Source organism: Nuphar pumila, chromosome 3 (genome assembly GCF_984573655.1).
Source record: "Nuphar pumila chromosome 3, dmNupPumi1.hap1.1, whole genome shotgun sequence".
Lineage (NCBI taxonomy): Eukaryota > Viridiplantae > Streptophyta > Magnoliopsida > Nymphaeales > Nymphaeaceae > Nuphar > Nuphar pumila.
The window spans coordinates 38,687,153-38,700,331 of NC_143251.1; the positions used below are offsets into that span (position 1 = coordinate 38,687,153).

General features: G+C 37.3%; 1 protein-coding gene across 2 annotated transcripts in view; it reads left to right on the plus strand.

Annotated features, from left to right (window-relative positions):
- LOC149842639 (denosine deaminases acting on tRNA) overlaps positions 1-13,179 on the plus strand; it is a 29,023-nt gene that overhangs the window by 9,350 nt on the left and 6,494 nt on the right. Inside the window, exons 5-10 of one of the 2 annotated variants that reach the window (XR_016430798.1) lie at positions 6,529-6,722; positions 6,793-6,869; positions 7,686-7,805; positions 8,239-8,326; positions 10,444-10,550; positions 10,630-10,845. Coding sequence is in view for 1 of the 2 variants with exons in the window: in XM_089999337.1 (XP_089855463.1) it covers positions 6,529-6,722; positions 6,793-6,869; positions 7,686-7,805; positions 8,239-8,326 (479 nt within the window). In the remaining variant the exon portion in view is untranslated. The remainder of the gene's footprint in view (positions 1-6,528; positions 6,723-6,792; positions 6,870-7,685; positions 7,806-8,238; positions 8,327-10,443; positions 10,551-10,629; positions 10,846-13,179) is intronic. The other variant, XM_089999337.1, reaches the window with a different exon arrangement.

Here is a 13,179-nt window from a genome sequence, read left to right on the forward strand (position 1 = left end):
CCAACAATCTGCTTTCACATGGCCACGCTTGTTGCAATGGAAGCAAGTAGGGACACGGGTACCTCTAGTGGCAGGTGGAGCAGTAGGAGTAGGAAGGAGTCCTCCACGGCCCATATGAGCAGCAGGTGGACGAAATGAGGTAGACCCAGATGTAAACATGACAGGATGAGGATCATCAATAAGATGATCTTGAGTCAAACTAACTTCATACTGTAGGAGTTTGGCCTGTAAATCCTCAAAGCATGGAAGTGTAGAGGCAACCTGTAATGCAGTGCAAAACATACGATATTGGGGCCCAAGGCTTCCCAATACCTGCTGAACAACATCTCTGTCAGAAACAGGATATCCAATAGCGGCCAACTGATCAATGATAATTTTGATATCCCCTAGAAATTCAGTAATGGTCTTAGTTCCCTTTCGCATAGATTGGAACTGCCATTTCAGTTGAAGTGCACGTGATTCAGAAACCTGTGAATAAGAGTGAGCAAGATGTCTCCATAGTTCTGCAGCAGTAAAATGGTCAGAGATAGTTTGTAATATACGATCAGATAACGTGGCAGTCAAATAGGCAACCACAGATTGGTCCTTCTGAAACCAAACATCATATGCAGGATTTGGAATAGCAATGCAACTCACCTTCCCATCATTACCAGTTACCTCTTGCGTAATAGTCATAGGTGGGGCGGGTGATCCCCCATCCAGATGCCCGGAAAGACCATGACTTCGGATAAACGGCAGAATTTGGCGTTTCCAAAGTAAGTAGTTATCATGAGTTAATTTGTGAGAAACAAGTTGAGAAAGAAATCCGGGGCTGATTTTAGAATCCATAAGGAAGAAGATCAAAGATGAATCAAACAGCACGACAGAAATTCGTAGGTTGTACGGACAGAACCGTACGGACAGAAATTTTTGAGTTTTGGAAATCACGATTTTTTAGTTAATCGTGCAGAATGTACGATTTATCAACTATATTGCAAGAAATAGATAAGAAATCACAAGAAGTTTGAGAAAAGAGGCACTTTTGAGAAATGAGGGTTCCCAAATTTGGGGAAAACAGAAATTAGGGTTGATAAAATTGGGGATAACAGAATATGTAAGAAGGAAAAGATGCACGATATGAGGAAATGAAGAAACGACGTCGAAATATAGTGATTCAACGGAGAAACAACAGAGAAAAGATGAAAAAAAAACACTTTCCTTGAGAACGCCCAAAAACGCACGTCAAGGTCCTTAGGGGCCTTCCAGATGATCGTGATTACCACGCCCTTGGCTTTGATACCATGTGAGAAATCAGATGTGGGAGTCACCTTACTATCGTAGCAAGAGATAGAGAGAGAGGTAAGAGGGAAGAGAGAAAAAAAATGTTGGGCGGCAATGATGTCTTCTCCCCTTTCCATTGATATTTATATGTTGTACGAGTGGTACAATACAGTACAATAGTACAATACAATACAGTATGCTGTACAATACAGTGCAATACAGTACAATAGTACAACACAGTACAGTATGCTGTACAATACAGTACAGTAGTACAATACAGTACAGTATGCTGTACAAGTGGTACAATACAATACAGAAATATATTCATTTACATATACATATTTAACAAAAATGACAGATTTGAACCAACATATTCAAGGAGACAGGAAGGAGTTGTAAATATTCCATTTTTAGAAAGAATTGAGCAGGAAGATATTGATCATGTAGAGGCTAATCCTGATTCCCTTCTAGTTGATTCTGTTGATGCAACTCAAGCCATCTCTCCTATCCTCTTGGTGTGTTGTAGTTCCTGTATCTCTATTCCTCCCACCTGCTTTGTGTCATATGAAACATTCTTTCCAAAACATCATGCATTTCTAGCCTTAATCTATCCCTATGTTGAGCCTACCTCTGTAGAGGCAACTTCTTAAGAAGAATGACAGAGGACAATGTCTGAAGAATTAAGTGCATTGAAAATAATGCAGACTTAAGAGCTTGTGAAATTGCCTCGTGGGAAGAATGATGTAGGACGAAAATGGGTCTATAAAATTAAGACTAAGGCAGATGACTCTATTGAAAGGTATAAAGTTCGATTGGTTGTAAAAGGATATAATCAACAATATCGAATAAGCTCTGAAGAAACATTTGCTCCTATGACACATATGACATCTATTAGGACGTTGCTTGTTGTGGCTGTTCTTAGATCTTAGAGTTTGTGGCAACTAGACGTAAAGAATGCATTCTTGAGAATGTAATGTATGGAGTAAGGCATGTAATACTCAAACAGGTCATAGTAGAATCCAAAAGGTGGTGTGTGAGTTGGGTAAGAACTCAAAAAGTCACCCTAACCACACGGTTAAAGGTGGGGTCTTATTCTATAAGAGATAAATTTACTTGCAGCTGGAGAGCGATGCGATCCGAGATCTTTTGCCTAAGGTTAATGACACTCCAAGTGGAGGACACAGAGTTGTGTTCAAGACTTACCAGAGGTTAAAAACCTTCTTTTATTGGTCGGGCATGAAGGGATATGTCTATGAATATGTGCGCCAATGCATGGCTTGTGAGGCCAACAAATATGAGGTGATGAAATCGCCCGGGTTGCTATGACCTTTGCCGATCCCCGAGCGAGTGTGACAAGACATCTTTATAGATTTCATGGAAGCTCTGCCCTTATGTGAGTGGAAAGATGTCATCTTGACCGTGGTGGATAGGTTTTTCAAATACGCTCATTTCATCAGATTTCCACAAGAATTTTCTGTCGAATTGGTAGCTGAACAATTCATGAGCCATGTGGTGAAGCTCCACGGTATGTCCAAGAGCATAGTGAGTGATCAAATTTGATCTTTTAAAGTCAGTTTTGGACCACCTACTTCAAGTTGAGTGATACCAAACTGAATTACAGTATTGCTCACCACCCACAAACGGAGATCGTGAATAAAATGATAGACTTATTTTTGTTGTTTCGTAAGAGACCATCCGAACAAGTGGCACCACTTCTTGACGTGGGCAGAGTATGCCTGCAACACAAGTTATCATTCTTCTATAGAGATGACTCCATTCGAGGCATTATATAAGTTTTCTCCCCTGTCTGGAGCTGCATATGAGCATGGGAGTGTTGCATCTCTCGAGGTTGATCATGACTTAAAAATGCAAAATAAGATTCTCGCTACCTTGAGGCAAAATATTTCGAAAGCCTAATAGTGCATGAAGTAGATCTATGACAAGGGTCATTCCAATTACGCATTTGAGGGAGGAGATTGGGTGTGGCTGAAACAGAGGCCTAGAGGTCAAAAGACTCTCTTAGGCCGAGACTATCATAAGCTACTGCCAAAGTACTACGGACCATACCAAGTTGAAGAGCAATTAGGGAAACTAGCCTATCATTTGACACTCCCTGAAGAGGTGAAAATCCATATTATTATCTATGTATCTCGCCTTAAACCATTCCATGGTGAGCCTCCAGTAGTTGTGGATGTGCCCCATGATGAAGACTTTGAGCCTCAACCCATTGCCCTACTGAAGACTAAGAGGTTGCAGACGTATGATAAGATGATGCAGAAGCATCTCATTGAATGGGAGCATGGTGGAAGGGATTTAACAATGTGGGAATAGGAATTCGACTTAAAAAGGAGGATCCCAAATTTTGGACCTTGGGGGCAAGGTGTACCAGAGTGTGGTGGAATTATTATAGTCCGAAATCTATAAGAAATGTTAGATACATTTCTTTAGGATCCAAATGCCACCTAATCCAATCAAGGGGGTCTCCCAAGTAAAAGTGAGGCCAATATAGGTATTATTTTTGATAATTAAGTTAAAGGTAATTAGGATCCGGTTAGGGAGAGATCCCTTTTAGCCTAACTAACCCCTTTCTAGTATAGTTCTGACTATCAGTTAGAACCTAGTTTTGGCAGTTAGAGGGTATATAGAGTAAATAGGTTAGATTATATTTTTTAGATTGGAGCTGGACCTAGACCCAAGACACACACTATAAATAGAGGCCTAGGGTCCCCTTTTAAGAGTTGTGCAATTTTATGAATTGATTTTCTCTCTCTCTAGTCGTCCCTCTCTCTCTCTCTCTCCCTGACACGTTTGGCATCACTCTCTCTCTTTCTCTTTTCTCCCTGTCCTCCCTTTGAAGAGTGCAAATTATAGGGGGAACTGCATGGTCTTAAACAAGCTCCAAGAGCTTGGTTTGAAAAATTCAGCTCAACAGTCAAATCTCTTGGTTTTGTACATAGCCAACATGATCCAAAGTTGTTAGTGTCATCTACAAGTCAAGGCAAACACATACTTCTTTTATATATAGATGATATGATTGTCACAGTCGATGATGCTAAAAAAATTTAAGATATAAAAAGGAAGGTGGCTAAAATATTTGAGATGAAAGATTTTAGAATTCTAAAGTATTTGTTGGGTCTTGAGGTGGCATACTAAGAAGATGGATCTATTTGACTCTGCACAAATATGCTACTGAGTTAGTATCAAAATCTAGATTGGTGGATGATACTAAGGTGGACTTGCCTATGGAAGCCAATGCGAAGTTAAGAGCAATGGATGGAGAAGAGCTAGATGATCCTGTTTTATACAGCAATTAGTTAGAAGTTTGATTTAACTATATTCAGGCCAGATATTTCTTATGTTCATGTGGTTAGTCAATTCATAAGTGCACTAAGATCACTACATCTTGCAACTGTGTTGAGAATAATTAGATATGTCAAGTATACCATGCAGGATAAGATGTTCTTTTCCTCATTCACTTTGTGTGATCTTTGAACCTATTGTGATGCAAATTTTGGAGGCCCTACCAGAGATAGATCGTCTACCATTGGATTTTGTGTGTTCCTTAGGAGCTCATTAATTTTATGAAAGAGCAAGAAACAACAAAGGGTAACACTATCTACAAGAGCAGAGTACAAGGCTATGACTCAAGTTAAAACTGAACTCATATGGATTTGATGGTTTTTTTAAAAGATTTTGGTGTTCTTATTTATGAAAGGACCCCTCTTTTCTGTGATAATATGAGTGCAATTCACATTGCCAAGAATCCTGAATGTCATGAGAGAGTAATGCATATTGAGATCAATTGTCACTTTACAAAGCGGGCTTATGAAGATAAAATTATCTCTCTCATGCATGTGGGGTCTAAGGATCAAATTGCCGATGTATTCACAAAAGGTCTTCCTCCAGTTCACTTTAGAACATTTCTTATCAAACTTGGAATGATTCCGTTAGCATCATCTCAAGTTTGAGGGGGAGTGTTGAGATGTATTATGTAATATGTTTCTTTACATTCATTCTTGATATACCCCTCTCTTATGTACATATCATTATTTATATGGGTATTTTTCATCCTTGTACAAGTTAGTTGTAAAGGGTCAACAAGTTTTGTCTTTTTGTGCCTTGAGGGGTCGACCCCCATACATCTTGTATTCTCCTTTTTGTAGCTAATGGAATGAGGTATTCCTCTATCATCTTTTTTCTTGCTTTCTCTTCTTGGATGTTAGGGTTTCTGAGGGGGGGGGGATGTTTGGGTGCAACAAAAGAAGATTACATTGACATAAAGAAAGAGAAAAAGAATTCAGATTTTAATTAAAAAAAAGAATGACCATAAAGTATGCTTACATCAGCTACTTAGAAGGTTGATATCAGCAATGGACCTACAGCTACATGCAGGAAGAAGCAAGTAAACAAAAGCAAAACAAAGAAAGGAGAGGAAGAAGAAAAGAAGGAAAGAAAGACAAGTGAAACAATAAGAGGACGAAAGAATAAAGAAAAAGATAATAAAACTATATCAGAAGAAAAAAAAACAATGGAACAGAAAGACAAGAATGAAAATTCTTGAAAATAATAGAGAAAAGGCAATCTTGAAGAAAAAAAGAAAGAGTGAAGAAGAAGAAAAAAATATAGAAGAAAAGACATAGAATACCTAAGACCAAGGAAGAGCAAGCAACTGCTCCAACAGCCTGCAACCAAAAAAATAAGAGAGAGAAGGGAAAACACAGCACTTGTAACCCCAAAAGTTAGGCAGGGGTACCCATACTTAACAGGTGGCACCAAGAAAATGAGAAAGCTGATCTCTACATGATTATGATTCTTTGAAGGGAAAACAACGATATAGATATTTCAAACTGCATCTTTATTTGGGTTAAAAGTATTGTACTTGAGAAAGATATTTGTTTGATCTTGTGCTTAGGTTTGTCATTTAGCAGTTGGGGGAGTAGGGAAGTAGTTGCTAGCTTTACTGTCTTATATTATTAGATGTCAAATAGTTATAGTATAATGAAAATCTAGATCTATTATAATGAAAACTTGGATCTATATTTGAATCCCAGAACAGTCCTGGAGTTCAATTCCTGCATCATTATATTTCAGTCTGCATTCTGATGGTCTTCTTAGGTTCAAGCTATCATGTGTTCTCATAGTCGTTATATTTCCATCTGTATTCTGACGGTTTTCTTAGGTTGAAGCTATCATGCGTTCTCATAGAATCCTTTCAGTTTTCAAAACAATTTACCTTCTGCTTATCTCATTTTTTATCTTTTCTGACAGGGGCTTTACTTTCTCATTTTATTCTGCAACCAATATATTTATCATCCATTACTATAGGAAGGTCACCTGGTTGTATGGACTCATCATGTACTGTTGGTTTTGAGTCAATCAACTTGCAGAATCTAAGAAGGGCTATATATGATTGTGTTCTTCCATTGTCCAGCAAACTACCAAGCCCATTTCAAATAAATAAGGTGAATATAATTTTCTGGTGAGGTTTGGAGAGATGAACAAAGTTGAGCTCTGACATCGTTGCCATTGCAGCCTATTATTTGGGAGGCTCCAATTCCACCTGAGGATTTTCAACAGTCCTCCACTGATGCATCCAACCTGACATGCGGGTAGACATTTATACTTGATTTCTTATTACCAATGTCAAATGTGGCATCTATGGCAGTAGCTAGAGTTTACTGTAGGTGATGATTAATGCACTTTTCAAAGGCTAGTGATTTCATGCATACAAGTTGATATTCTTGCCACTAGCTGGCTCTGATATTATGTAAGATTCTTGGAATCAGCTAAATGAGGCCATGTTGACTATGGACTGACATTGGGAAGTCCAAGGGTACATTTGCTTTATCTCATGTTATTGAATTGCATGTGATTCCATCTCATGTGATTTGGACAAGGTGATTTGGAATCACATAATCAGTGTGTAAAATGTGATTTTGAATCTCCCTGTTCTATTTTTCTCGTGTTTGTTTGCACGTGAGAAATGAGCCAAATGAGAATCATTCACTCACAACTGTCAGAGAACTATTCTCATTTGGGGCCAAGTAACATGCCCCAAATCTGTATGCAGCTAGCTCATACATTTGAAAAAACAGTTACTCAACTTTAGTTAGTTTTAGACTTTTAGTTAACTCAGCTTTAGTTTCTTAAATTGCTAGTCCAAGTTCCATTGCTTAAACACTTGTCAATCACCAGACTCGACTGGATGCTATTTGCATTTGTCTCCCATTTACTTGGTGTGGGTCAGTTAGTTTACTTATTTCTGCTTGTTAATGGACACAATAGGTGTCCAATCTGCAGGAAACTTGACAGTGCTCACCATTTTTTCAAGTCTTGAGTTAAGGTTCTCAAAACAGGTGTTTGTTAAGCACAAAAATCTCACTGTTCATGTTTTCACAGTGCATAAGTTATTCTTTGACATGCAGATATTCTATATGCTGGAATGCTTCTGGCTTACATGAAGTCATTCTTGGAACAACCGGAAGAAAGCAAGGCACCTCAGCAAAAGGGGCACTCTTCCGATCTACTGAGTCATCTTTATGCAAGTAGGTAAATTTGCCATTTAGGGTATGTTTGCAATACCTTGTGATTCTTGGATTTTCTCAAGATGGTGTGATTGTAATTCACAATCACAACACTTTCACAAGGTTAATGAAACATGAGAAAGTCCAAGCTGAGACTATGATTGCCAGCTGTGGTTGTCCTGCCTTGAATCTTGTGAAAGTTGGTCACAAGATTGACCTTGTGTCCAATAATGACAGCTTGAACTTTCTCAGCTGTGATTGTTCATCCCACTTGTGACTAAAGAAAATGTTCCCTTAGTGTTTCATTTTGGATGAACATGTGCAACTAGAACACCCAATATCATTGTTCTATGGAATTTATGTAAAAGGACATACCATTATTTTTGTCTGTTGTCTTGTATCATTGAATGCCACAAAAACCTGTTTCATCTTTATAACTGCATTTATCATGTAGGAGGCGTCTGTTGGAACTCTTTGTTTTGTTGGGACATGAGTATTCAGGTGGACTTCAAGCTAATAAAATTTCTTATTATGAATTGAAGGTGAGATATTTCCCTGTCTTTAGGTGCTCCAAAAGCTTCTCTTCTCCATTGTTATGTTTTACATACAGATATGTTACACATGCAGACATACAGTGTATGCATGCATTAAACTTCTATTGCTTCATGTGAATGTTAACAAGTTTGCCACATTGTTTCCCTCAATGGCCCAAATCCATCATGGTTTCATACATTCAATGTTGCCACAAAGGTAATTGCACTCTGGAACAGCAATACATCTTGCACTCAGGAAATTCAATACATCCTATAATGTTCTCTTGATAAAGTTACAAATATGAAAATTGCAGTGGCAAATAGTGCATGAAACAGCCATGAGATTTTGAAACGTGTTGGAAAACCTTGTTAATGTCCACATGAAACTATATTGGCACTTTATATATATATATATGTATATATATATATATGTATATATATATATATATGTATATATATATATGTATATATATATATATATAATGTGTGTGTGTGTGTTGTTGGAACTTGATATGGGATATGGACAGTATTGGATCTGTGATTCAGATCCAATACATTATGTTTATGCTGTAACTGATTTGTGTTATTTATGTTTTACATTATTGCCCTTTCAAATGTATATGTTAGCTGTAACTTATTAAGGGCATTTTTGTAATGTAACCTGATGTAACTGTTTCTCTATTATAAAGAGGGAATAGATTCATTTTTCCCTGGTTGAGGAAACGTGAGGTTGCAGCCTTATCTCTTCTTCTCTATTTCTTGCTACTTTCACATGGTATCAGAGCAACGTGGAATCGATCTGCGCTCATTGGGATTGGCCTGAAGGTTAGCTCCGTGTCCTTTCTTCTCTTCCTTTGTTCTTCTTTCTTTCTCTTCTCTTCTGTTTTCACGTTATATCAGATCTGGGTTTCCTCCAAACCCTAATCTCAAAATTCAAATCCTCTTTCTCTCTCTATTCTTCTTGTTTTCTTTGTTACTTTTAAGACAGATCTGATCACATCAGATTTGGTATATCGTTCTTCTTGAGATTTAATCTGCTCTCTGTCCTCGCCAATTTCTTTTAGATCTGATCTCCTTTGATCTAGATCCACGTCACTTACCCTGTTTAATTAAAAGGTCATCCCAAAATCAGATCATGTTAGACCTGATCTGTTTTTCTTGATTATCTTGGTTGATTAATATCTATTTTTCTGACTCTTTTAAATCCACATTCAGATCTCATCTCTGATTTGATTTTCTTTTCAGATTGTTTTCATTCTTCCTCCTTTAAATACCCACATCTTTCTTGATTTCTATTTTATGATATTTGGTGTTACAAAAAAAAACCTGATATGCATTCATATCGTTTTGGAGTTTAAATTGCTGCTGTAATTCCTGTTGCCAGCCCTAAAAAAAACGTGGCCGAGTAATTCAAAATTTGCAGCTTACTTTTCCTAATATAGATGTGAACTCCTCTTGGTCCATCTTATCTTCCAATTTTCTCAACTTATTTATGAAAAATTAACAACTCCAACTTTCTGATGTGGAAACATCAAATTGTTCCTTTCATTCGGAGTCACCATCTCTCAGGTCATCTCAGTGGGTCTGTTCCGATTCCACCAGAATACCTCATGCAGGAAAAGAAAGATGAGAAAGGTGTTGTACTGTCTGCTACTGCTATCAGAAATCCTGAGTATGTTTCTTGGATGAGAGGGGACATACATCACATCTACACTGTCCCAAGGGGTCCTTCTTGCCATTCCTGATGACGCACTACCAGACAATTGTGATCACATCTAGCATATACCTACTCCCTGGGCTCGGAATCCAGAATAATGTTGTTCAAAAAGGAGTTTCATAGTCTTAAGAAAGGGACTATGAACATCATGAAGTACCTGAACAAAGCGAAGTCAGATACAGATCAGCTGGCTCTGGTGGGGTCAGAAGTTCTGGAGAAGGAGATTGTGCAGCAGATTCTTCTTGGATTAAGTATCATGTGTTGTCTACTACCCAACAAAACCTTCCCACCATTCCTACTCTGAATGATACAAGAGCAAAACTCTAATTTATGAGAATACCCTTAAGGGTTTGGCTGAAGAGACAAATACATGAGATTCACATGAAGTGTTTTTTGTTGGTATGGGCAGAGGCATGGACAGAGGAGGTCAATGAGGAGGAAGAGGACGTGGATGGGGAGAAAATAAAGGAGGTCGTGGGATAATACCTTTACCTAATACTCCCCTAATTAATCAAGGTAGAGGTATTCCCACTTGTTACATTTGTAAGAAACTTGGTCGCATTAAAGCAAATTGTTGGTTTAAAAATGATCTCAGGTACAATACATAAATGCCTCATAACAGAAATCATAATAAGCCTCACAATTCAGGGCAACAGATAGATGCATAGCAAACTTCATCAGAGCAAGGTAGAGCAAGGTACTGTGGGCAATCAGTTATTGTTGGCAGCCCTCTCTGGTCTTAATCTAAAGCAAAATGATCGAGTATGGCATATTAATTCAGATGCTGCAAGCCACATAACTGGAGATGAAGGTAAGTTCATAAAATTGGTCCGTTATTCGGGTAACTCAAATATTATAACTGGTGATGGAACTCGACACCACATCACCCATATTGGAAGTGCGTCAATTCTTTTTTCTAATTTTGTTTCCCGTAATCTTTCTAATGTCTTAGTTTCCAACATAAAAAAAAGTTACTCTTTGTTTCCAAGCTCATTGATGATTCAAATTTGTGTGTTATCTTTACACCTGTTTATGTGAAGGACCTTCACATGAAGAAGACATTCGCTGATGGAGAACGTATGAGAAACATGTATGTCTTTTGAGATGATCCATTCTGGAAGCCTGTTATTCGTGTTTCGAAGCCAGAACTGCAGTCTAAGATGTCTTGTCTCTTGAACACGTCTGATAAAAATAAGCCAAATGTATGGCATAGTCATTTGGGTCATTGTAGTCGGTCATTTGTTGAAAGACTGGTTTCTAACGGTCTTATTCCTCATTCTAGTTTAAGTTCTGAAACGAATAATGTCATTTATCCTAATTGCCAATTGTCTAAGAGTCGTGTACTTCTTTTCAATATTTTGAATAAAAGAGCTTCAAAACTCTTTTATATTATTTATTCTGATGTTTGGGGTCCTGCACCCATTGCTTTGCACCCATTGCTTCATCCATTGGTAGTTGATATTATGTTTCTTTTATTGATGGTTTATCTCACTTCACATGGATTTACTTTATGAAACATAAAAGTAAAGTGTTTTAAATTTTTTAGAAATTACATGTTTTAGTCATAAATCAATTCTCAATGTCTATTGTTAACTTCCAATGTGATGATGGTGGAAAATATTCCTCTATAGAGTTCATTTAGTACCTTGAGAATAATGAAATCAATCGAAGAGTGTCTTGTCCTTCCACTCCACAACATAATGACATTGCTGAAAGAAAGCACTGCCTTGTCCTGGATGCATGAAGGAAAGGTTCATGTTTATTTATGGAATGAAGCTTTTCATTCAGTTGTGTGTTATAAACAGACTTCTAATGAAAATTATGGATTACAAATGTAACGACCCCAACTCCTACCCGTGAAAAAGTGACATTTTTTTTTTAAACAAGTGTGAAAATATTCTCAGAGACTCGAGACCTTTACAGTTACAACACCTCCACAACCACAAGGGATCTTATACTCATCTTTCAAATCAAACCAAATTTTATTTAAGTGATATAGTCTGAGACATAAGCAAATGAAATATGAATAAAGCAGAAAGAAGAGTCATGCTGTCCAAAAGAAACGTCTGCCCAGAAGTTGCACAACCTTCGTAGCTTCTCGCAAGGCTAGTCACCTCACTGGGTCTTTGAGGTTGCGAAAAACACAAAAGTAGGGGTGTCAGAATCCCAAGAATTCTGTGTATAAATCCCTCTAATGAAACAAATAAGTAAAGAAAACATAAATAAGATTCATGCAATATTTTAGAGGGATGCAACTATGATAAGTTCATAATTCAAGTAATCATTTAAGCAATAAAGAACAATTGCAAAGTAAGAGAAAACAATTATTATCAATAAAGACATGTATCATGCAATATAAAACATATATTATGCAATCACCCATATATCATAAGGGAACAAGTAAATATGCATGATCTAATGCATAGCAGGAATATGCATGATTTTTATGCACATGTATGAATAAATTATTATCTTTTATCAGAGTATTCTTTCCATATACATGCTAATGCACACAATTTAAGTTCCTCTTTTTATTACCGTTGTCCGCAGATATACCAAACAGATAAAAATTCCCGATGTCAAGTAGGGTTCTTAGGGTAACTTAACACACGTATTTTATTACTTAGTTCCAAACTTAACCCTCGACCGAAACAACCTTCGGAACATTAGACCTCTATATCTAATGTCGGGAGACTAAGGACCTTCATATCCAATAGTATCACTTCCTTAATATACCAAAACAACAAGTGTGTCTACACACCACCCTCAGGTAAAGTGACAGATTCTCCTTAAAATCATGGCCGAAAGAAAGAACCTCAATATCGGGTTTAGGGGTAACAACAATGCACACAAAATTTTTGTATCTTCACGGTTCTCCAAAACCGCAACTCTAAGAGTCCCATTCTAACGACGAGATATCTCAGAACGTATATTACACTGTTCTCTTTCTTTATTTTTTATTAATAGTCATTCCATTAATTTGCAATTCAGTATGCTAAATTAGTAATATAAGTTCGCATATCCAAATGCGAAACTCATCATGGGACCACAACTCGCGGGAAAACATGGAATAATGCAATATAGTGAAATAGTATCAATGTGACTTTTGCGATGCATTTAAACAAGTAAAGAAGAAGCAATCCAC